Source organism: Podarcis bocagei (assembly GCF_964188305.1).
Source record: "Podarcis bocagei genome assembly, chromosome: 2".
Taxonomy (NCBI): Eukaryota; Metazoa; Chordata; class Lepidosauria; order Squamata; family Lacertidae; genus Podarcis; species Podarcis bocagei.
Window position 1 is genome coordinate 65,015,362 of NC_138126.1, and position 26,392 is coordinate 65,041,753.

Below are 26,392 nucleotides of genomic sequence, written 5' to 3' on the forward strand. Positions count from 1 at the left end.
TTGAGTGTGCTCAAGTGCATTGAAATCAAAGTGATTCCACACACACAGTTTTATTACTTTTTTCCATGTGTATTACAAAGTGTGTCAAATCTATCTTCTGGACAGTCCTGTGTAGTGGATCTGTATTATTTAATTTTTCTAGCAAGGGGCTTTGGCTGGGAGGGATAAACTTGCTCAAGGTTACCCAAGATGGTCTGAATTTGAATCCAGGACCCTCTGGCATGTTTCTCTTGAGACCATTTTTATTTGGATAAAATTCATACATGCCATGTTAATTATGCATGCATCAGACTAAGGGTGAGGTAAATTTTTGAGAATCTTCATATTCCTGTTGAAATTTTCATATTGGAAAAGATAAACTCTTCCTTTAAACTGCTTGGAAAATTAGTCAGAAATCAAAAGCATTTCTTTTGGTTCTTATCTGACTCCTGGTGCTAACTGCTGCTCAGAATGTGTCTGGTAAAAGCTTAAAAGGACTGATATTTGGAGAGATGTTCAAACAGGTGGTGCATAGGAACCACTGAGGGAAGCGCCTGAGCCTTGGAAACAAGGGTGTTTTTCTCCACCCTGATCTGAAGTGTAAGGATTGGGAAGCTCCACCCTGCATTACAATGGCTGGGGAAAGATTCCAAGGAGGATCCAATATGACCACACCCTACGCACAGTTAGCGTGTGCAATTTCAACCATCTGCCATTCATTCAGAGCTGGCTAAGTTGAACTTGCACAAATTAATTTCATGCAAGGCAGAGAGTTTGAATGCTCCCTTTGCACCAGGTTTTTACATACAAATTCAGGAATTTCATAGAACAATCTTTGCCAAACTGATGACTTTGGAGTACAAATCCCATCAGCCCCAGCCAGCACAGCCATACTGGCTGGATCTGATTGGAGTTGTAGTCCATAACTTCCAGATGGTACCAAGTCGAGGAAGCACAGCATAGATACACAGAAAAGGTGAGTGGGAATAGAAAGTGTCCCTTCTTGCTTGCATTGCACAAAAAGTGTGTGTGCAAAGTCCCCTTGAAATAAATTTACACAATTATTCCCCCCCCCGATATTTTCTTATTATTTTCTTATTCTGAGGTTCATGCATGAGGTGAAGGGTTTGATAATTAGGAATGTGCCAGATTTTCACAGCCTTCAGTTTTCACTTTGTGATAGGAACTTCCAACCCGGCAAATACTTTTGTCAACTCAATTCAATAGCCAAATTGTTCAAAATCCATTAAAAAACAAACAAAAAACCGCTGTTTCACACAGGAGTTGCATAGTTCTAAATCCTAAAGGATCAAATCCATGAATCTTTTCCGAGTTTTGGCACATCAAAACTGTGCAGTCACTGAGTTAGCCCACCACCAAAGGACCAAGTCTTGTGAATCTCCCCCAATTTGGGATTCAAGGAAAGCAATGGAAGCTGCTCAGTCAGTGAACAAGATTAAAAAGGCCAAACTGAGGGAAACTCTCTAATTTGTCAGTAGCCTCTGGGCCCATCTCTCTTTAGATGCATTCTTTCAAGCCTTTTTGCAAGCCCTTTAGAAAAGTGATGGTCTACTTCCAGCCTCCACCTGTGGACCCACCCACAGCCTCATAGCTTGGTACAAAGAATTATAGAGGATATATCATGTGAGGCTGGTCCTGCTAGTCAGTTTGACCATTGGAGCAAGGATTGGGCAAGTCTATTGTGTTAAGGCTAGAAAACTTAGGTGGAATTTGCATTGGACTCTCGTGCCCATTAAAAAAAAAATTCCTCATAGAATTACTTCCTTTAAAAGATTGATCAACTACATACAACTATGGACTCACTGGGCATGTTGTTTTTATAACAATGGGGAGAAATACAGGCATAGGTAACCTATGATAAGTGTAGCGCTGCTGCTTTCTTTCATGGTATTAAAATAATGGAACATTTTAAAGCATCTAATTCTTTCACAAATGTGAATTTTGCAGTCGACTGCTAATACATGACACCATATTGGTTGTGCAATATCATGCTAACAAAATTCAAAAATGATTTTATAAAACTTATTAATTGGATAAAATGGTTCCATGACACAAGGAACACTCTAGACACAGTAAGTTCTCCAAATAAAATTTGAGCTTTGTTATAATGGAACTCAAAGACAGCCCAGGATCATGTTTTGTGGAGACCTGAATTCAGTGTTACAAAAATGTGCTCTATTCTCTAGTCAGGCTTCAGCCAGCAATGCTGCTATTTTCTTTCTATGGCCTGCCAAACACAATTATCTTCTCAAGAGAAACAATGGAAACAAAATAAAATTTTAATGGCAAACATTCCCTTTTCAAAGATCTGGTTTGGGATCTCTCGCACACAAAGTAGAGAGAGCTCTCTCTCTAGAACCTGCATCATAGTATAGGAGAAAGAAAATCAAAGCTTTTCCTCCCCTTCCCCCTCTCAAGTCTTCTATCATTAAAATCTTGTTCTAACAGCCGAATACTTCTTTTTCATGTGTGTTGGAAAGCAGCTACCCCATGTATCAAAGCCATCAGTCCAAGTGAAGGATGGACTACAGGAGGTGCCACTGTCATCATCATAGGAGACAATTTCTTTGATGGGTTACAGGTCATATTCGGCACCATGCTGGTCTGGAGTGAGGTAGGTGTTGTCTGCACATTAATATCCAGTAACTTTGTCTAGTTTATAGCCAGCTTTCTTTCTTTTAGGCCCTGTTCTATTGCAGTAACAATGAGAAAGATTTTCTTATTCCTCCCATTTTATATAAAATCACTGGAGCAACCCTTGGCGCAAATATAGTGCCACTGTCCTTGTTCACATTATCAGTTCTAGTGAGTTCTATTGACATTCTAAAATATAATGATCTATGTCACAGTCCCCCCCCCAAAAAAAACCACACCCACTGGTAGTCTCAGTTACCCTAATTTGCCTGAACATGAATAAAATAATTCAGCCCTTAATTATAATTCTTTTTTTTTTTTTAACCAGGCACAACTCGTTTTGGCAAACCATGATTTAGTGTGAACGTGCAAGTATGTAGGCCCCAAGAGAGGAACTCAAAACTGTTTTGCTGCTCCCTGGTCATTCCTCTGTTGCATTGTGCTATGCTATGCCATAGCTTGATTTAGTGTGTCATCTGAACCCTGGCTTATGGTTTAGCGCTCTCCAGACTAGCCATGAACTATAGCCAAAGTTGGTCCTATGATTTATTGCTTGTTCTTTGTCCAAGAGAACCAAACCATATTCCAGATGACTTACTAAGCCATCCAAATGACTTATTAAACTATGGCTAAGTTCAACGCGGCAGCTGAACAACTGGGGAGGAGCAAGGTAGTTGTGACCTCCTCTTCAAGATCCTGTATGTTGGTGCTAAAACATGGTTGGGCTTAGCATGGCGTGTGAATGGGGCCACTGACTTTATATTCTTTGTGCTGCAATATCCATACCTTAGTTAATCATTTTCTCTACTCATTTGTTGACATTTTCCTTCCTTTTCTATTTCCCATCAATATATGCCACAAATTTGTGGCCATGTCAGTGGTGACATGGCTGTTGAAATTACTTAATCCAATAGCAGTTGTTGGACTATAATGGGACTACTTCACAAAAAGTGATTTGAAAATGGCAGCTTTAGAGGCAATTGAAATGTGTAGGTGCTCATGTGATATAATAGATCATTTGTTTGAGTGCCTCTTATGTCAAGATCTTCCACATCTGGAGAACTAGTAAGGAAAAGGCTTACTGTCAATCTGCAATCATCTCTGATGTGGGAGATCTTCATGTGCCAACAAATTATTAGAAGAACATCCCCAGCACACACACACATTGAGACTTCAAATGGCAGGAGAGTGTAGTGAAGCTGTTCTAGGAATGAGGAAGATTCAGTTTGGATTTAAAGGAGAACGTAACTAATTAGCATTTTTTTTAAAAAACAACAACAATCTGAGAATCAAACCAACCATCTTCCAAAATTTGCACTTCTTTGAATTTTGCAATGCAGTTCTTCAGCCAAGTGATGTATAAAAAGTGTATACATTGGGGTAGAGTGTGCATTAAAATGCATTTGTCAGTTAAGATAACATAACAAAAATGCATTATTTGGAGGGACATTCCTTTGCTGAAATGTGTATCTGTTGCAAAACTGCACACAAATGTGAATATTAGGAGAAATTCACAAAAATGTTGAGGAATGTTCATGATGCATTTTTAAAAATATATATATATTGCAAAATGATGTGGAAATGTGGAGTGTGGAGTACTGGATTTAAGATTGGAAAAGTAAGAAATTGAAAGTGTAATTGATGGATTCACCCATTTGCTGTGACAAAGGAGAATTCAATGTGAACGGAGAATTCAATGTGAACGGGGAAACTATGCCAAGATGAGAAGAAGGTTTAACAACAACAACAACAACAAAACCAACTTTATTATTTAAACCTTGTCCATCTGGCTGGGTTTCCCCAGTCATTCTGGGTGGCTTCCAGCATATATAAAATCACAATGAAATGTATGACATGCACTTAGGGGAGAAGCCATACCTCTGTGGTAGAGCATATCCTTTGCATGAAACGCATCCTAGGCTAATTCCCCAGAATCTGCTGTTGAAGTGTCTCAGGTATTAGTGCAGGGAATGATTTATGCTTAAGACATTGGGTGCCATATCCAGTCACAGTAGATAGCATTGGGCTAGATGAACCAATGATGCAGCTCAGTATATAAGGCCTCTTATATTCATATGTCCCATTCTGAAGTTGTATCATTCCAAGTGGTGATTGCAACATGTGAGTGCCTGTATGTTTGAGCCGGCTCTCAAATGAATAAGCATTTGATCATATGTTACATAAGGTCTAGCCAAGAAGACAACATTTCTTTGATTTTTATGGTTGCCACAGCAGTTTTACAGTTTGGTCTTCGGTTCTTGAAAAGTATGAGGGATCATTTTACAGTAGGTACCAATAAAGATATGAACTTCATCTTTATTTTCTTCACGGAATTTTGGTTGACCAATAAGGCACTGGCAGCTGTGCCATTGGCTGCAAGAGATGCTACACCATGATGCTTAAATAAACAAGATTCTCCCAAGGTGCCATTGCTGTACTGTGAGGCGTGGAATGCACATATTTCAATGTGAGCCCCATCTTAGGTACCTTGTCCCCTGTGCAAAATTGAACCATACTGCATCTTTTCCTTTAAATGTGGTCATTCAGGGAGCTCCCGCCACAAACAAAACAAGTAATCTGTTTCTTTCTTCAGAGGTATGGAACTTTCATTTAAAAGATTAATTTCTTTTATACTTCCCTTCCATATTTCTAACTCTATTGAAAATATTGGCATTGGGGTACAACATTTTTAAGGGCTAAGAATCAGTTTCATCCAGTTTACATTACACTCCAAAATGAATTGATCCAATACAGTTAACTGCAGGGGATAAATTTTAAAAGCACCTTTATTTAGACCTCCCCCTTTAGATCTAAATTAATATTTTACATGTGCATTTGAGAAACAAAGGACATGAGCTCTCAAGTGTTCATTGTGAAATAGTCTTGCTGCTGTAAGGCACACACCATAAGCAATTTGCAGTGCAAATATTGTAATTTTAATGTATTTTGCATGTATTCAAGCTTTGTAATTGCAGTATTTATAGGCATGAAATGGAAACTGATTATCAAGCCATTTATTGAGACTCTGCACTGGTGTATGTGCCATTGAAGAAAATAGGACTTTTGCTAGCACAGCACTTTGAGGATTGAGATGCATGTTAAATATGTAGATTTAAAATGATTTTGGAAACACGTATTTATTATTTAAACATACATTTCAGTTATAGGCTCTCATAACATAATTACAGCCTTTCTCACTCAGGGAAGTACATCGGAACATAATTTGTCATATTAATTGTGTGCAGAAATACAGATACTTCAGGCCGGGCTTTCAATTAATCTTCAACTGCCATAATGAAAATTATTTTTAAAATTCTTTGACTTTTTTTTAAAAAAAGAAAGAGGAACAGGTTATTCACTTGAATTATGTTGTTCATACATAAACAGCAATTGTATATACAATGGCATAAACAAGCAAATAATTTCAGTCCCAAGACCAGATTATTTGGCAGCCTTGATTAAACCTCAGAAAATGTTGACTCTCTCTTGTAAGATGAGGACTGCAGGGACACTATCCCTTTATGCTTAAGAGCACGAAAGCATAGCTTCTTTTTTTATCTGTCACCCTTTCTCTGTTTAATTTTTGTTAGCTATATACATTTATTTTAGTGATTTGTTTTAAAACTATTTTTGATATTATTAGCTCGTTTTAGCACTTTTGAAGTGGGCAAGACGGGGTAAAAGTCTTGTTGTTGGGGAGAGAGATCCTAGTGAAATTGAGAGGATGCATAAAGTTTTTGAAGCCAAAATAATTATATCCAAAGTAGCCCACAGAGACATTCTCCATTAGGGTACTGATTAGGTAGCTGGAATGGAAGAATTGTATATGTTGGAAATGGACAGTCTAAACATTTGCTGTAGGCCTCTAGTTCTTCTCATGTTGCAGATTAGGGTCTAAGACCACAAAAATCGTCAGTGATAAAGCGATCTTTGAATTTGGGTACTTCTGACATTAGTGCCGTTGTGCTGCCTCTCACATATTTTGGGGTTTCAGAAATTTGGGGAATTGTAAGAAGTGGTTCCAGGGCATGGTCTGATGAAACATAATGCAGTCAGTAGTCTTGCTAAAGTGAAACAAATCTGGGTTTTATCCATGCCTTGATGGGAGACTTCCTTTTCAGTGGAAGAAAAGTGGGATATAAATGTTAATAATAATAAGAAGAAGAATGAAAAGGGAGATAGGCATATGGCTGCTTACAAATGTCACGAAAAGGTAAAATCCTTAATCTGTTTTGCGTTTAAACATTAAGACCTGTGCTAATTGTTCTGCAGAACTAAAAGCAGAAGACATAACCATGTGCTTTGAAAGTACATGTCTTTTTTCATTATGTTGATAAATTTCTTCTTCCTCATGGTTCCAGCTGCTGAAATTACTTATGTTCATGCATTCATTCTTTTATTTATGGATTATATTTAAAGCACAAGCCTTCCCCATCCACAGAAATAGGGAACGGTTAAAATAATAAAAGTACACAGAAAAATCCTGATAATGTCAAGCCAAATAAGACATAAAGCCTCAGCCCAATTGAGAGCTTAAATCTTGAAGCCAAAAGCCAGCCAAAATGAAGAGGTCTCATAGTGTGTCTGAAAGAGGCTCCGTTAGTATTTGGCAAGACTCCAGGAAAGGAATTTAATAACTGTGGGGCAATTGCTGTGCTTCTCTGCATTACACGTATTGCACAGCACACTGCTGGTGTGGATGTTAAGGACACTAATTTCAACCAACAGAACAATGAGGCTCTTGGTACATTTCACTTTTGCACAGTAACTCAAATGAATTTCTAACAAGCTGTCAATACTTTTGTTATTCAAGACAAATTATCTAGAACTAACAACATTTTTTAAAAAATACATCTCAATATCACCAACACCATAGGATGCAGTTACAGTCTGCAATATAAAAATAATTGGAGTAGATTACAAACTTGTTACTGATGCAATGACAAATATACTTTGGGATCTTAAAATGATAGCAGCAACATACGTCTTGCTATTCTTAAGCCCTGTAGTTCAACTTGTAATACGGTTCATGTTCCAACTGATTTAAGAGAATTTATATGAAACAGATGACAAGCATAACAACTTAAAAAGTTTTAAGCTTACTTAAAAACCCCAGAAGGGAGAGGTGCTGTTGTACTTGATTCGAACCTCATTCCACATTCTCATTTCTTTTATGTCTAAGTAACTCACTTTATTTTCTTAACTAGATTTATATTCTGCTTTTTTGACTAAGTCCTCGTAGTTGCTCACAACTTTACAGAATGGAATGCATATATTAAACACCACACCTTTAAAAAATAAATAAAAAGAATTAGTCTACCTGGAGTAAGTGCCAGATGTTGACTTCACCTGCCTTTTTTCTCTGTGCTGGATTTGCAGTTAGTAGTAAATGGTCCTGTAATGGGAGGAAAGATAGTCTAGCAGCAGGCAACTGCAGTTATGTTAGTGTGTACAGAAAAACTATAGCGGTTACTGGGAAATGTTTGAATGTTGACAAAATAGTGGTAGGCTGCTTAGAGCAGATAAATGTTCCATTGCATCACATTTGATACAGTGAAAGAATGCAGCACAAACTTAAGTGCTTAAGGAGTTGTGACTTTAAAAAAAGAGAGAATTAGTACCTAGGGGTTATGTCTCAGGTTTTGGGGGTTCCTATAGCAGTTTAAATCTCTGGGCTGTGACTTAGCCTATTGATACACCTGTATCATTAGTGGCTACTCCTACACATGCATTCCTGAAGCTGGGGGGAAGTGTATATGATTTATAAGAATCCATTCAAAATTTCAACACAGGAAGTTTGGGGGGGGGAGGAGCGGTTTTCAGATTTACCCCTTTCTGTAACCTCCAGTGCAAAATGAACTAAATGTCAACAGTTTGATAGAAAGTTTGTGCCCAGAATGACTGGACAATAATCTATATTTAATTGTGCTTTTAAAACTATAGTTTTTGTTTAACATATTTACTTAAAAGAGAATGAGGGAGTGTGATCGTAAAGAACCTTCCAGCAAATCTGCTGAACTCTTTTCAACCTTAACACTATGCAACAATGTACCATAAATATGTCAGTTTCTTCATGGGAACCAACATGTTTTTATTGGGAAATGGATGAAATGATGTTGAAAGAGAATTAAATTGGGGACAGACATATGGAAGCTGCAGAGATATTAATTTACACACATACAGACGCATATACACACATATACTTATTTACACACACACACACCAGGGGGTTTCACCAATCACAAGATTTCATTTGAACGCCCCCCCCCCCAAGTGCTTCATAAAACAGCCTGATTTGGCTGGAACCAATTTGAAGGCTGCCCAGTTCAGCTCAGGGGTCCAAGTCTGCTTGTTTTCTTTCCAAAAAGGAATAATGTCTCACTTTAAAAAAGGGGGGGCTACAATTGGAAGACATTTGCAGGCAAGGTCACTCCTTCTGAGGGCAAGAATCATGCAAAAATGCAAAAGGATAGCTGTACTTTTTTTTTCCTGCAAAGGCAGCCATTACAGTTGGGAGTGGGTAAAAAAGGAATCACTTCATCTTCCCTGGTGTTTTATGGGCAATTGGTCTGAAAATTGCAGACAGGAGAGAGTTGCTTCTGGGTAAGAATGGCAGACAAATAAGCCCAGGTGTTTTTGTTCTGGGAACCTTTAAATTTGATTTTGGAGTGGGAAGAACTGAAAGATTTGTTTTCCTGGGCGAAATCATTCTCTATGATTACAGTTTAAAGCTGTCAGTCATAAAGGAACTCTTCATCCTGGTGCTTAGAGTTTGGCTGTTGCAAAGCTGTTCCCTCCCTCAAAGCACTGGGATTGGAGAGGGCCAGTAAAACCATTCCCCTCTGATTACGAGATGAAGCTGTCAGTAACAACACAGCTCTTCCTCTGTGTCCTCTCACCACTCTGCTTTCCCATCCGTCATCATCCCGCCCTGGCATTATGATGTTATGCAGCAGTGATTGGTGGGGCAACACAGGCAGTGTGGTGTGGTGCCTCTGGCTTCCAAACAGTGAGCTTTGCTGCTGCATACAAGAGAGAATGGCAATGTGCAGAGAGCTCAGCTTGGTGGAGGTGCGGTGGCAGAGCCAATCCGTGGTGCCTATCACTGCACCTACACTAGGCTGAGCTTCCCATGCTTCACCTCTGTTCCCTTTGGGAAGCGGCAACGATTCTCCCTAGGAAATCAGGAGCACAATTCTGTGCTGCCTTTTTGCCACCCCACCAACTGCTGCTGTTGTTACGGTACCTCAGGTTACATACGCTTCAGGTTACAGACTCCTCTAACCCAGAAATAGTACCTCGGGTTAAGAACTTTGCTTCAGGATGAGAACAGAAATTGTGCTCCGGTGGCACGGCAGCAGCAGGAGGCCCCATTAACTGAAGTGATGCTTCAGGTTAAGAACAGTTTCAGGTTAAGAACGGACCTCCGGAACGAATTAAGTACTTAACCTGAGGTACCACTGTATATGCCACACTGTAAAATGAGAATGAATTTGGGCAGAGATGATGCTATCTTATAATGAGTCAGACCACTGGTCCACCGGCTTCCATATCTGATGAACAGTGACTCCTCAGTGGACTGCCAGGCCTGATGTACTATAGCTCAGGATGCCAGGGATTGAACCTAGGATCCTCTGTATACAAAGCCTTTGCTTTGCCACTCAGCCAATACCTCTCTCCATGGCCAAACCCTCTTTGAAACCTTCCTCTTTTTATTTAAGTTTCTTCTGTCTTCATTTCATTTTTCCCTGTGCTGTGTTTTTATTATGCATGCAATTTACACAAGAGATGAATGAGTGGAAGAGTCATATATATATATGAATGAAGGTAAATGAACCCTGGACGGTAAGTCCAGTCAAAGGTGACTGTGGGGTTGTAGCACTCATCTTGCTTTCAGGTCAAGGGAGCTGGCGTTTGTCCACAGACAGCTTTCTGGGTCATGTGGCCAGCATAACTAAACCACTTCTGGTGCAACAGAACACCGTGACGGAAACCAGAGCGCATGGAAATGCCATTTATGTTCCCACCGAAGCGGTACCTATTTATCTACTTGCACAGGTGTGCTTTCGAACTGCTAGGTTGGCAGGAGCTGGGACAGAGCAACAGGAGCTCACCCTGTTCAAACAGGAGCTCACCAACACGGATTCAAACTGTCAACCTTCTGATCAGCAAGCCTAAGAAGCTCAGTGGTTTAGATCACAGCACAATGTAAAAGTCACTTCTGGAAAACTAGTGGAATCTAGCAGAAATTTAGTGCTCATCTGCATGCTTTTTGCTTTCAGAAAAAAATATGCTTGCAGCCCTGTTTACCTGGAAAATAATGGGAGTTCTGCATTGTAATTTGGCATGATGAAATTTGGAGTGTTATTCCAGCATACAGTTCTTTCTCAACATTTAAAATTTAGCTTGGCATGGAGGTATATCGATCAAAAAGCCACATTCCCATAACACAACAGGTAACACTGTATAAAAAAATATGTTAGAATCCAGGATATAAACACTAGCATTGTAATTAGGAAAACTAACATAACAATCCCCATGTCTGCACCCTCACTCTTGCATAGATATATGTCAGTGAGGCACAAATGAAATTTACTTTGACTGGATTATTCTCTTGTCATATGAGGTACATACTACATTTTAGAACTTGGGAATTTTCTGTTAAATTTCAATAATATGCTATAGAAGCCAGCATATCCTAGGCCCTGAATTATTATTATTTTCCTTGAGATGCATGGATATATAGAAACTGCAAGTTGACTGCATTCAAATGTTGCAATGTGTCACAAACAATTTTCATACCCAGAAGCAAATGCCTGCCATGTATGAAAACAGAGCTAATATTATTACAACTGGGAAGATGAACATTTGCAAATATTGTTGTCATTGGCTTTTATACTGGTTACTTCAAAAACGCATTCAAACACTGACAGGTTAATTACACGTTCCAAACCTTTGTTTATGTGATCTGAGAAGAATGTGTTATTAAAGAACTATTTTGCATCTCACTGATTTCCTCCTTGCTTATTTTTTCCTCCTAGCTTATTACGCCTCATGCAATCAGAGTTCAGACACCACCCCGACACATCCCAGGTGTGGTAGAAGTTACATTGTCCTACAAGTCCAAGCAGTTCTGTAAGGGCACACCTGGAAGATTCATCTACACAGGTAAGGCTGCTTTAATTTTGACTGTTCATAACAGAATGGGAAAAGATGTGTTTCTTCCATCTTTGCTGACATTGCTGCTTTTAGACTGAATGTTACTGCAATAGGCTTTGGTGCAATCACATTTGGAATGCAGCGTACAGCTCTGGTTGCCTCACTTTAAAAGGGTATTGTGGAGTTGGAAAAGATTCAGAAAACGGCATCCAAAATGTTTAAGGAGATGGAGCAGCTCCCCTGTGAGGAAAGGTTTCAATGTTTTGAACTTTTTAGTTCAGAGAAAAGGTGGTTAAAAGGTGACGTGATAGAAGTTTATGAATCTGAGCATGGCACGCAGAAAAGGGGCTAGGGAAAAGTTTTTCTTCCAGTCTCCTAGCGCTAAAACTCAGAGACATCGAACGAAGCTGAATGTTGGAAGACTCAGAACAGAACAGTACTTCTTCACACAGCACATGGTTAAATGTGGAAATTGCTCCCACCGCTGTCAGTGACAGCCACAAACATGGATGACTTTAAAAAGAGGATTAGACAAATTCATGGAGGACAAGGCTATCAAGGGCTACTAGCCATGATGGCTGTGCTCTGACTCCATGATCAGAAGGAGTAATGCTACCAGTTGCTCTTGTACTTGGGGATTTCCCACAGGCCTCTGGTTGGCCACTTCTTAGGTGACGTTGATGTATTTGAGTTGTTCTGTAGACAAAAGCCTCTGCTTCACAGGTGTGCATTTACATAGACTGAGAAGAAGGGAAAGTATGGTGAGAAAGCTTGTTCCATATAATAGAAATATGAAATACAATGCATACCCTTTAAACTTGGCATGTAATATACTTACCTGGCAGGGGAGACACCTTGATCATAAACTTGGCATGTAAAAAGGTAAAGGTAAAGGACCGCTGGATGGTCAAGTGCAGTCAAAGGCGACTATGGGGTTGCAGCGCTCATCTTGCTTTTAGGCCACGGGAGCTGGTGTTTGTCCGCAGACAGCTTTCCGGGTTATGTGGCCAGCATGACGAAACCAGTTCTGGTGCAACGGAACACCATGATGGAAACCAGAGTGCATGGAAACACTGTTTTCCTTCCCCCCACAGCAGTACCTATTTATCTATTTGCACTGGTGTGCTGCTGAACTGCTAGGTTGGCAGGAGCTGGGACAGAACAACGGGAGCTCACTCCATTGCGGGGATTCGAACCGCCGACCTTCCAATCGGCAAGCCCAAGAGGCACAGTGGTTTAGAGCACAGTGCCACCTGTGTTTTGGGAACAACCCACTGTGTTTACCACCATTGGCCATTTGTACAAGCAGTGTAGTCTACTAAGACATGCTACTGGTAACCTTAAAGCACTCCTAGTGGAGTTCATACAGCTCTCTGACCTAAACACAATGGATTGAGTGCAGCTTGTAAAGCAGCAATGCTTGAAGATGGTAATCCTTAACTCCCATCTCTTAGGCATCACGTTATAGCTCGCCAGGCTAGAAATGCATTTGGGTCAGACATGAGCCTATGGCTGGGCAATATCAGGGCTTTGCTTGTGGCTCCCTGGCCCTGCTCCAGGTACCTTTGGATATCAGCCTTCGTTTTCCTTCTATACCGCTATGGCCTCGACTTCTTGCTACCTAGCACTGTCTTTGTTCAAAATCCCTTTTAAATGGGCTTCCCAGGTTAGACGCTGGCCTGCAGTTGAAACTCTCTTGTCTCTCAGGACTTGTATTTCAGCTGTCCGCATACTTGGCTGCCTGTATCCATTTATTGCAAGGGCTAACTTTTGCAGGGTTGTGTGCCTATTGTCTTTTTAGAATCCACTTCAAAAAATAAATAAATGGGGTGGTGGTGGTGCTTTTTGTTTTCTTTGCACAATGTACTCCATTTTATACACAACAAAGAAGGAACTTAGTGCAGTCTGGAGGACTTAAGAATCCACAAGCAGATGACTGTTTGGGTACAAAAAATTAAAAGGGAGGGGGAGTTATACATTTATACACCTATCGGTCTCACCTTCAGAAATGCCTCCCAGCCCTTTAAACAAAATGCAGAATTGGAGCAAACCTGCTGAATAGTTTAAGTTAATTGAAAATTATAGGATTGACCCAAGAGGAAAATTTCGTTTGCACTCCAATCACTATTACAAATTAAGGAAAATTACTACAATTTTGTTTAGCTATGGTTTCACACTGAGTTCACAAAATTAGCTCAGCTGCCCTGACAAAGTCAGCACTTTGTTAGTGATCAGTAGAAGGGGGGAGAAATAATAGACTGTGGTGTGTACAAACGAAGCATAGAAAAAGCCATGATGCTTTACAGAACTAGGCCAAGTGGTTTTAATTAGGATTATTAGTTCATTGTAAATTTTGAAGAATAATCAAACTAGCAGATTAGCTGTTTCTTTTAAAGCGAGAATTTCTTGCCATTCATTTTTCCCATGAGAACTTCTTTTAACTCCCACATAGTTTACCCCCCCCCCACTTTTTTTTTTTTAACAAGTCTCATTATGGGCCTACAGGAAATGGACCAATTGGAAGTTCTGATCCTGCAACATTCCACAGCAGCGTTCCAGTCGGTGGGAGTTTTTCCACAGTGTTTGTCGGTGAATTCAGTGTTCTGGAACGTTTTACAAAACCACAGAGGCCAAATGTTTTCTCAGAGGAGTTTGGCCTCTGTTTTTGGCTGAAAACAGTGAGGCATCACTTGGTGTTTATTTACCCTGAGATTGAGAATGAGAAAAGAGGACAGAGGAGGAAAGAAAAGAGGAAAGAGAATTGGGGGTTGTGGGCAGCGTAAAAGCCATTCAGGCGTACTTTCCTTTCTGGTGAAAATGCCCTATCCATTAATGGCCCCATTTTGTGGTTAGGTCTCATTTAGAAGAAATTATTTTTAATCAGTGTTCAACAAAATATCCCCTCAAGCCACCTGGCTGTAAACTTTTTTTTTAACTGTTAAGTGCTTAAATTCTCAGGGAAAAAAAGCCTAGTGGCCCATTAATTTTAAGTTATTTCCCCCCTCCCCTTCATTTAACTGCCAACAACTTAGAAATTTGATCTGTGAATTGCATGTTGCATCTATGAAGCAAGATCCTCGATGCAAGGAGAAATGTTATGTCTTAAAAATAATAATTCTTTTTTGTAAGTTCTGAGCTTCATTAAGAGAGGGAAACAGTTCCTTGATCCCACCCACCCCACCTCTTTCATTTCACACACAGTCTCTTGCAAAGCAAAACAATTCACATTTGGATGTTAAATATATTTAAATATAGAAAAAAAGAACTCGGATACTTTCAGTGTTCAGCAGTGCCTGTTTTTCAGTGAACTCTTAAAAGGGGCCAGCCTTAGCACAAAGCAACAATGTATTTAAAATTCACATAATTGTATAAAATGTAATGTTAGTCTCTTTTTTTTTACATTAAATTCCCCGTGAGGTTTACAGTGTGATAGAACACACACACACACACACACACACACACACACACACACACACACACACCTTCCTTGGAAGCACTTCAGAAGGATGTTTATGTTACAAACAGACTCATGAAACCTCCTGACAGGAATTGCTTTTCTGCATGGATTTTGACTGTCACAAAAGTCGCTGAAGAGAAGTAAAACTGTTTTCAACTAGAGCTGACAGAAATGCCTATGTCAGGCTGTCTTTACTGAAGGAAATGCAAGATGGTGTGTCTTGGAATCTGAATGACTGGGTGTGAGACAGTCCCATCTAGGGATGACTAGGAATAGGGCTAATGTCATTGGCCAAAAATGTTTTCTGTCAGCAGAGCTGACTTCCAATCAAATGCATTTATTTGGCTTAATTTTGGGTTTGTCTGAAACCTCCAGTGAATGCATACCTAAGTATGTATATATGCATTTAAATATCCCACCCTTTTATTTAAACTCTAAAGAGCTTAAAAATGCAATTATTCAATTCAATTATATTTTAAAATTCTTTAAAATATTTCCAACTGTTGGAGATTTTTTAAAATAGCATGAATCACCTCCTACCTGTGTCAGCTTTCAAATTCCATTCAGCAAATTAGGATTGATCTAGGCACCTGGTATAAGCCTGCACAACATGTGACCAAATTGGTATGCATATCAATTTATTTTTGGGTGTACAAATCTCCAGTTTTTGCTGCTCTCCAGAGACTGCAATGCTGGGCTGGGGTCATCCTAAACTACCTGGCAGTCCCTCAGTACATGGTTGCTAGACCTTGTACAATATATGATTTACGAAGCTTAACATACTCATTTAAATGTGATATATTCTTTCAGTAGCTTCTGGCATTAAAATATGACTCTATGTTACATTGACAATCCTATTCTAAAACAAAAATATACTGAGGAGATATTAAGCAAGACACTTCAAGTTCCTGTGGAATATAGAAAAATTCATTGCATGAGTGTTCATTTGTTCAAAATAGAACAGTACCCCACCTCAAAAAAGAATTTAATGTTGCTTGTTTTCTGCCACTTTCTTATCTTCTGTAAATAGCATCCTGAGTGGAGCAAAGGTTTCTGCGTATCCGTCTTCTGATCTCCGTAGTCCTGCACTCTTTTCAAAAGATCATGAAGCCAATCCTTTCACTGATTGGAATTACAAAATACCAAAATACTACATTCTGGATAAAAGCCACCTGGGTGTGGGTGTGAAGAGTTCTCTGTGTTCTAGTCCACACTGTGAATATTTCCCCCCGGGACTGAATTTGACATTTTGAATTTTGTTCATGAAAAAGTTTCCCATTTTCTTGAAACTATATCTGGTTTCTTAATCATCCAAATACGTACAATAAAAAAAAAATGTTGGGCTTCTTTAAAAAAAGGAAAGGTAGTACAGTGGTACCTCGGGTTACAAACACCTCGGGTTACAAACACTTCAGGTTACAGACTCCGCTAACCCGGAAGTAGTACCTCGGGTTAAGAACTTTACCTCAGGATGAGAACAGAAATCACACACTGGGGGCACGGCGGCAGTGGGAGGCCCCATTAGCTAAAGTGGTACCTCAGGTTAAGAACGGTTTCAGGTTAAGAATGAACCTCTGGAATGAATTAAGTTCGTAACCAGAGGTACCACTGTAAAAGCATTGCTTGTTGATTAGATTAAGTAGTAATAAGAGACACACTGGCTGTCATTAGTCTTGTATCAAACTACCAAAAACGCTTGGCTCCTTCCTTTGGTTAATCCATATTCCAATGTTTGACCAGAGAGCATCATGGAAACTTAGTTTAAGTGGAGTAACTGTAGCAAGCAGCCTCATCAGCTCTACAGTCTCCCACGCACCAGTAGTGGATGGTGTCGTGGGGTTGCAGACTTCCCTGACCTGCTGGCATGAGAGTTGCTGCTGCATACCAGCAGAAAGAGCTGTGCAATGCAAGTACCCTGACAGGAGCACCAGATTGGATATGCTGGTGTGTTCTCATTCCCCTTCCAACAACTCACCGCCTCTGTTCCACAGTGCTATGTGCTACTGCCACCCACTTTCTTTTTCTTCATTCAGGCTTGAATAGTTAATAACAACTTTAGTAGCAGTTTGGTTTGGGGACAAGGAGTCAGTTTCACTGGAACAAGGGGAAATATTTCTTACTAGGAAATAGAACACAAAAGTCTCAAACTCTCATCCCCAAGGATAAGAAACAGGATACATTATGTCAGAGGTCAGTAAATATTTGGTGGAGGTTTTTTAATACATTCTTTTATATGTTCTTTGTTATTGAATGGTATAAGAGGATGAGGCCATGGCAGTCAAGGAGGTAATTCTCCATCTTCTCAGGGCTTCTCTATCTTTTGTTCTGTTGCTCCTGTTGTGCATCAAATAAACATAAGCGAAGCAATTAGAATAAATTACACTGCGTAGATTTACACATTAAAAACTAAGATTGCTGCCGATTTTCAAAGTTCTAACAAGGATTAAAGGCAAACAAATGACTCTTAACAGCATAAAGTCTGCTAATCAGATGATGTACTCCAGTTGCATGTAACCACTTTTAAAATAATTGGGGAATTTTTGCTCTTTGTGATACAAGTAGAGAAGCCGAAGAGAAAAGAACAACACACTGTGATCTAAACGCTACTTAAATGTTCCCAAACATTCCTGAGATTTTCTTCCTCCTTCTCTGTTCACATGTAATCCTATATATATCTATTTAAAAGCAAGGCCTATATAAGTACAATAGGTTTGCTCCCAAGTAAGTGAGTATAGGATTGCAGCCTCAGTCTCTTACAGATCAGACTGTGTCACTGTGCTGATAGGTCATTGTCACCACTTACCACCCATCACATACCTACGGGACTGCCTCTTCTGGTATGCCCTGCAGAGGACCTTAAGGTCCACAAATGACAACACCTTGGAGGTCCCAAGTCACAAGGTGGTTAGATTGGTTTCAACTAGGACCAGGGCCTTTTCAGTACTGGCCCCGACTTGGTGGAATGCTCTGTCACAAGAGACTAGGGCCCTGCGGAATTTGACATCTTTTTGCAGAGCCTGGCCTTTGGTTTGGACTCAGTCTGACCCTTATGTTTCTCTTCCCTTATGGTTTTGATCCATGGGCTTCTATTAAAATGAGGCTGCATTTAAAATTGTATTTTAACCCGTATTTTAAATTGGTCCCCCCCCATTATGTTTTTATTGTAATTTTACTGGTGTTAGCCGCCCTGAGCCTGGCTCTGGCCGGGGAGGGTGGGATATAAAAATTATGATGATGATGATGATGATTCCCTGCATCTTCTGTTGGCTTCTCGGTGGTTTGTGTTGCAGTTAATTTGCTTGTTTGCTTATAATAACATTTATATCGGGGCTCACTCACTTGGGAAGTGGGAGCCTTCCCACCCTCCAGCTGAGCAGCGCAAACAAGCTGTGTTATCCCTGCCCACAATGCTCTAGGGTGAAAGTGCCTCAACTCCCAGGCTGGGGCCAATGCAGCTTGTTCCAACTTTGTAGTGTATCACCAGATCACGATGTTTGGCTGGTGATACATTGCGGCGTTGAAAACCTAACATCACCAAGCCCTACCCAACATCTTGTAGGGGTGGTGCTTCAGATTCTTGACTATCATGTAATCAAGTCCAAATATTGCTTTAGCATGTCTACTACCTCATTTGAATTTGATGCAAAGGAGAGATATTGCTAGATGGGGTCATCAGCATATTGATAATGCCCAGTTCCAAAACCCAGGATGATCTCATTCAGCTGTTTCATGGAAACATCGGAAAGCATGAAGGACAATACAGATATGAAATCACTACAGCCAAGTAGGCAAACAGTCATCATGTGGAACCCAAACATAGTAAACCTGAAGGCAGATAGATGTAACTAATTTCATATAACTTTTTACAATGTAGTACAGTAGAGCTAAAACCTGTACATAATACCGTGTCTGCAGAATTAATGCAATTACAGCTACAGTCACATTAAAATTTATAGTCAATGAAATATATTATTTTGCATACTTTACACTTCCCAATAAATATGATCTTTTTCTCTCCGCACCGCCTGGTTGCCCAACAAAGCCTTATGCATCACAGGGTGCTCAGACTATTTAAAGCAACAATGTCCTCCTCCCCAATATTATAAAGTCTAGATGTGCCCAAGGCCTTATAATCTTGACTTTTCCCTGTCTGCTCTTAGTGAATAAGTGATAAATCCAGAAGAGACATAAATCTTTGAAATCCCTGTCCAAAGAAAACATATTGACTACAGCCAAGCAAATAACAGCCCATAACCAATGGTCCAATTCATCATTTATGTAATAGGGGATATAAAGTATTTTTTACCTATGAAATCATAAGGTGGGGGAGGGGGGAGGCTGATAAGAGCCCGGTCTAAGCTATGTGATTTGATTATTTAGGGACATGAACTGTTTGTCACATACCTTTAATCTTTAAGATGTGTTGCCATTTCTAAACTATAAATTTGCACTAAAGGATTAGGAGAGTATTAACGATAAAGGGGTAAACCAGACTTTATATGGCTTTCTGGCAATTTTCATGCAATCCCATGGACTCCTGGATCTTCTAACCTATTTAATGTGGCATAACCAGTTATCTGACCTTCATAGCCAATAACTCCCCCCTTTTTTTGCATTGCAGCTTCAACAATAAATTAACCCGCAGGGTCACTGAAATTTATCTTGCAAATCCTTTCCTTTATCCTTACCCATATGCTCTCATTTTCACACCCTTGCTTCCAAACTTTGCTCTGTTTGATTGGCCTTACTAGGATTTTATATTCTATTGTTATTTTACAACAGCTGCTGGTGTATTGTTACCCACTTTTTAAAAACGTGGCCTGATTCTCAAGGGATTTCCACTGAAACAAGCTTTGTTGTTTTAAGTGAGTCATGTATTGATGCTGCATTTTGAGGTCTGAACAGCATGTGGTACAAGCAAAGGTTTAACATGTGAAATGATGAAAAAATAATAATCTTGTCCAGTTCTGAAGTTTGTTCTGGGATTTCAATAGGATTTTCTAGAAAGTTTATTTTAATTTGGACCTGCAAATACAATAATTTGCATACTGCTTAGAGAAGATGTATTCATCATGATTACCATAGATTAGTGATTCCCAGTTTAAAAAAGGTAGCATTTCTGTGATCAGTAGATGGCATAGCTGTCAACTTTTCCCATTTCTTAAGGCAAATTCCCTTATTTCGAATAGGATTCCTCGCAAGAAAAGGGAAAAGTTGACAGCTATGGGAGATGGTAAAATCAATGCAACACAAGTTGGCACGTGAGAGTTCATTTTCAAGTCCAATTTAGGGTGAAAATATGGTTATCAGAAAGGGATCCTATGAGGGGAGTAGGTTTTCTGACCAAACAGTTTGGGAACCACTGCTTTAAATTAATCAGCCCTTAAAGCCAAAGTACTATAGCAGTGGCATTAAAAGAGCCAAATAAATATTACAAGGATTCCAATGAAGTTTAGATACCATTCAGTGTTGTAATACAAGGACTTCTGCTTGCCTAACAAAATTTCCCCTCTCTCACCTCTCCCCATGCACTCCTGTGCCCAATCAGCTCTGGAGGGTAGTGGGAACACTTGCAACAGATCTGGGAGATGTATGGGATGAGGAGGGGAAGGGGAAATTCTGTTATGCCTCATGATAGTGGGACAGATTTGTTGGATGCAACCTCTAGGAAAGAATTTAACATCAAGCTATGCCCAATGCATTTAAGCTTGGGGAGGAGGAGTGGGGGAAAGCCCCATAGTGGAAGCCCTTGAATCTCTCCCAAAGTCTCCACAGTGCTATGACATGTACATGTCCTGCTTACATAGTAAAGGGCTTGTCTGTTTACTTGAATTACTGAGAACTTCGAGGTGGTGCTGATATTAGGTTGTGGGAAAGCCGTAGTTTGCATCAAATGTCATTTCTACTCTGAGTAGACCCATCAAAATTAATGGATGTGACTAAACTAGGTCCATTAATTTTAATTGGATGCAGCCCTGTGTATCTATGCTTTCTGTCTTGATGTTACAGTAACCTTTGGAGGCAGACCTGTCAGTGTAACCAGGGTTTGGTGATTCAAGCATCATGCCAAATCATAATTGGATAAACCATGGGGTTCACACCCTCCTCAAATAATGTCTGCTGGTTTTCAAACCATGATTCAGACATCACACTATTTCTCACTTGCACTCTGAGGTAGCTAGGGCTGAGAAAAACGTTTTGTTCTAGAGATGGGCTGATTTGTTTTTGCCCTAGCTTTTTTCCAGCAATTGGTGTGGGGACAGTTTTATTTTTTTTTATTTTTTATTTTAAAAAAGCCTTGTTGCATTTCTTGATGATCAAGAGATCAGGAGTGCAATATTTTCCAGAACTGAATAGAGGCTTAAACCACCCCTGAAACAGGGTTAGTTCTTTTCCTTCTTTCTTCTTTTTAGCAAGGTAGAACAGCTAAAAGTGTGAAAACACCATATATTTCTGTTATACTCCTTGTTGTCTCTCTTGCCCATCAACAAGTTCAGCACAACCAACATAATCTTTCACTTTCTTCCGGTGAACATAAATTATGGTTAACCTCCAGGCGTCAGGAGCTGCCACTTTGAACTGCTTGTTCATTTGCACCTGGATTTTGCACTGGTGGTTACCATCAGGAAACCTTGACTTCCAGCAGATGTAGGGTTAATTAAAGAATGCAAAAACACCTATTAATTCCCCCCCAATATATCTTTGTGGAACAGAAACTGAACAAGAAGAAACAATTGTCTGAAGACACTTCTGTTTGGTATTTGTATGTACATCTTTCTTCTTGTCAAATTATAACTTGCATTTTAATTTAAAGAATAATTTCTAAAACAAGCCCTTCGGTGTCTGAATGCAGATTTGCAACTTTAAAAACAATCAGTAGTTTCTTTATTGGAACTGGGCACCCATTTCTGTGGGTTTCCTAACTAAGGTGCAACCCTGTTACACGTATCTGGAAGAATGTGTCATTGAGAACTTTCTTCTAAATAAAAGTGTGTAGGGTTGAATTCTCTTAGCTACATAATACCAGACTAAGCACTTGATGAGCCAGGAATTAGCCCTGATCAGCCCATTTTTGGTCATGGAAAGTATTCCAATAGCACCTGAACTTCATCACCATAAGAATTACTGTAGGCTTTAAGGACAAACTGACACTTGCAGCAAACTGTTATCTTGATAAGGTAGCATCTATGTAATCTTCATCTTATCTATACTAAGGCACTGCCACAATGGCCAAGGCAGTGTCATATGCATTATAATGTTACAGGTACAGTACTGCAGCCATATTTTGTTTGTGCCTCTGCATCTGATTGTTTACAGTGTTTTGACAGCATAAAAAGGTCCTATGTTTTACAAACCAGGAAATGCTGGACTGTTTGTCCCAAATCTTGTTGCCAGCACCTGCAGTTTACATGTGGGTACCGATTACTGATTATTAAAAGATATGGGATTATTCTGAGATGCTTTTGCTCTCAGAATTCACTCAGAATTTGTTTGTTTTGCAGACAAAACAGAAAATGAGCAAATGCTAAAAACCAATCCTGCCACAGGTTTGCAGGATCAATGGGATAGCATCCTAGCCGGCTTGAGTCATGACATTACCCTTTTTTTCTGCAGCAACTGGTAAACTGGATTTAATACTTTAAAAAACCCCACCCATGATTGCCAAGATTATCCTGGCAATTACTTATTTAATTCTATAGTGATATAACCCCACAGTTGATGCAGTCAAGCTGTTTGCCCTCTTTGGGCCTTGCAGTTAACCCGAGAACTTCAGCCCTTTCTTGAGGATTGATAGCGCAAACAAAACAGCTTATTTGATGCTCAAGAAACAGGATGATCCCCAGGGACCATCCTATTGCCAGTTATTGGTGCTGTATAAAGAAACCCTTTAAGCTCCGATGTCAGCTCCCTTTGTAAATGCCCTTAACATGTATAAATGAAGGCAGCCCATAACGAGAATTCAGGGGAAAGCTCATGGATACTTTACAGAGCAAGGAGAAGCAGAGGTTCAAGGACAGGCGAGCATATTCACAGAGGCAGTACTCTTTATGCAGCATTCTCTAATGACTCCTCAAGCAAGCTGCCTCCCAGCAGCCTTTTTCTGGTTCATTTGCAGGGGCTGCTTGAAAGCTGTCCCTTGATAAGAGACTGAGAGTCTCAGGTGTGCTTCATTCCATGCAAGCAGCCTGGTTGAAAAGTGAATCCATATAATAAAACAGCTTGATTTCTACACTGAGATGCAGGCAGAGGCTAAAGTGATTGCACAGGAAAGTGATGTGGAGCCAAGCAGTTCATCACCCTGCAGCCTCTCTTATTTTAGCATCTGTCTGGCTGAGAGTTGAACTAGGGATAGGCACCAAGCGCTCTTAGAATGTGGTGCTCCTGGTTTTGCTGTTGCCCTCCCAATTTCTGAAAGATTTTTGCCCGCTTGTATTCTTTTGCCCCATTCTGAGTGCACTTGAATTATTACTTTAGAATTTTACTGGGGTTTTGAGCTTACCTTGTTGCTGTGAGGTAGTTGAGGATGGTGTATGTTCATTTATTTATAGTAAACATCTTTCCAGGACTCTGCAGCCTCCCCAGCTGCCTGGATTTCCTAGTCTGAAAAAGGCCCATGGAAGGAATTTTCTTGCATTAGCTTCCCTGGGCTTTAACTGAAGCGTGGCCTCCCGGGAAGGCTGCAGAGTGCAGACCACTGGGGAAATGATTTGTAGAATGAAAGAACAGACAAACACCCCAAGGTAATTTCAAGAGAACCCTGGCACCTCACACATGAAAATACCTCAACATTTCTCTCTCCCATTTTTATAGCTTTTATGTGCAATTGCTTTTCATGCGGATTAATGGAGAATGTTTTTTTAAAAAATAACATACAGAATAATTCTTAAGCACAGCCCTATTTCTGCCCCCTTCTTCAGGTCCTTCCTCATACCCAAACCATTACGTATTTTTGAAGGTATAGACTCTCTGAGTTTGGAATCTTTAGAATGGCTGCAGCCTGGAACTGTATTTAGAAGCATATTGCTTCCAACAGTCACGGTAGAGCATAGCAATTAAAGCATGGTTTGCAAGGAGCTGCCACACCAGAATATCAAACCACAGTTTGTACTCACTGTGGCATGATGTCATGTCTCACTTACAAACCATTGACAAATTAAGGAAGTTGTTCTGTTTCAAGAAATTGCTTCACTATTGAAATGGGATTAATCATACGAACTTGAGTGCTGAGCAGATGGAAACTGGAAGCAGCAAGGTGCTCAAAACCATGGCTTGTCTGCTCTGTGTCTGGCAACATAAACCATGGTGTAGATTCCTATATATGGCTAGCACAAAACATGTTTGGGCATGATGTTTGATTTAAGCCAACCACCTTTTGTGTGTGTGTGATAGCCTCGTCCTTTGCTATATTGTTGCTGTGCTTTCAAAGACAGGATTAGTTTACAGACATGTTATGTAAATGATCCTGGCTCAGCCACATCGGCTGACTTAAAGCTCTGTGTGGATGAGGACCCCAATATTCTCCAGAGCACATGGTCCCATATGAACCTACCTGGTCCTTTCTGCCTTCATCTGAGACCCTTCTTTGGGTGCCCCCTCTGGGGAAGGTTTGAAGGGTCATGAACGTGCCGATGCAGCTCTCTGCTTGTGGAATGTTCTTCCTAGTGAAGCCAGCCTGGTGCCACCATTAACATATTTTTGTCACCAGATGAAAAAAAAACTTACCTTGTCTAGGGGTTTGCCCTATGGTGTTAACTATTCTGTTGTTCGCTGATTAAATCTTTTCTTCTGATGAAGTTTTCAGCTGTTTATAGATTTTGTTATAGATTTATCGTAATGTATTGTCTCCTTGTATGCTATACCACTGGCTCTTAATTTTTTGTAAGTAGTAATCATAACAACAACAACAATAATAGAAGCTGCTGAATTGCAACTCATTACCAAACTTAAAACCATGGAGAGACCTGGTTTGAACAAAGACATTGGATTCTTATCCCATTATACATAACTAAGCCATTTCTCACCTTCTCACCCCTTGCCTTTTCCTGTAAGACCTATTACAGTCGTTAAGAGTCGTCAACAGGCTCATCTCAGCTATCTGCCAATCTCCCATTCCCACCACCCTTCTGAGTAATACCCCTCCCCACCTTCTCACTATATAGAAGGATCTGGCAACTTCTGTTTCAGTGTATCTGAAGAAGTGTGCATGCACACGAAAGCTCATACCAAGAACTAACTTAGTTGGTCTTTAAGGTGCTACTGGAAGGAATTTTTTTTATTTTTAACAATAATAGAAATACTAAATTCTCTTTGTAACCTGTTTGTAACGGATCTTCAAGCATAGTCTTAATAGCAGTGACTACTTAAATAGCCCATAAACCTTTGATTAAAAAAATGTTTGAAGATACCAAGTGAATTATCTTTTTACCTGCTAGAGTAAAATGCTTGGTACTTACATCTTGGAAACGTTTGGAAATTAAGGGTAAAGGGTTCGTGTGTGTGTGTGTGTTAGATTCACTGGTGAATTGGATACTGAATTTGCTACTTTATGCTTCTGATCATGTCATTATTTGGAAGGCTGTTAAACCTTCAAATCAGTATATAAATGCCTCAAATAATAAATTTGTAAAACTGTGCTCTCCTAGCCCAGTTTGGGGAATACCTAACTTCAGAAGATAGTTATGCTAGCCAAGTGCGCTGAAAGTTTAGAAATAGGTAAGTCACCACACAATTGGTATAGGTTACAGTGTACTCTCCAAATCACTGGGTAATTAACTTATATTGCTTGCTCTCCAAGGGGTCTGTGGGTAGCTTCCATTAATGTCTAAAGACGACAGTTTTTTGTTAAGACACTCTAAGAGTACTGCAGCAGATGAGTTAACATGATCTGATTTGCAGACACTTTAAACACTTAGCAGGAGACATCTCTGGAAGCTAATTAAATCATTCTAAGGTGCACAAAATTATCTGCTTTGTAAGAAACAATTTCAGTGAATTATGCTGGCCCTTTAACTGCGACCAGGCACAGAGGTAGCGGAGAGGCCAATTTTGCTTGGAATTAAATTTTGTGTGTACTGTGTATCTCAATTCTGTGTTTCATACACCGAATCTTTTGAAGCTGTTGTTATTATTTATTATTATTAT

At 39.8% G+C, this 26,392-nt stretch overlaps 1 protein-coding gene across 8 annotated transcripts in view; it reads left to right on the forward strand.

Moving 5' to 3' along the window:
- EBF1 (EBF transcription factor 1) overlaps positions 1-26,392 on the forward strand; it is a 369,352-nt gene that overhangs the window by 279,809 nt on the left and 63,151 nt on the right. For 4 of the 8 annotated variants that reach the window (XM_081184946.1, XM_081184950.1, XM_081184948.1 and 1 more), the window contains exons 9-10: positions 2,481-2,614; positions 11,676-11,802. In XM_081184946.1, the coding sequence (XP_081041072.1) occupies positions 2,481-2,614; positions 11,676-11,802 (261 nt within the window). The remainder of the gene's footprint in view (positions 1-2,480; positions 2,615-11,675; positions 11,803-26,392) is intronic. The other 4 variants (XM_081184947.1, XM_081184951.1, XM_081184949.1 and 1 more) reach the window with 1 other exon arrangement.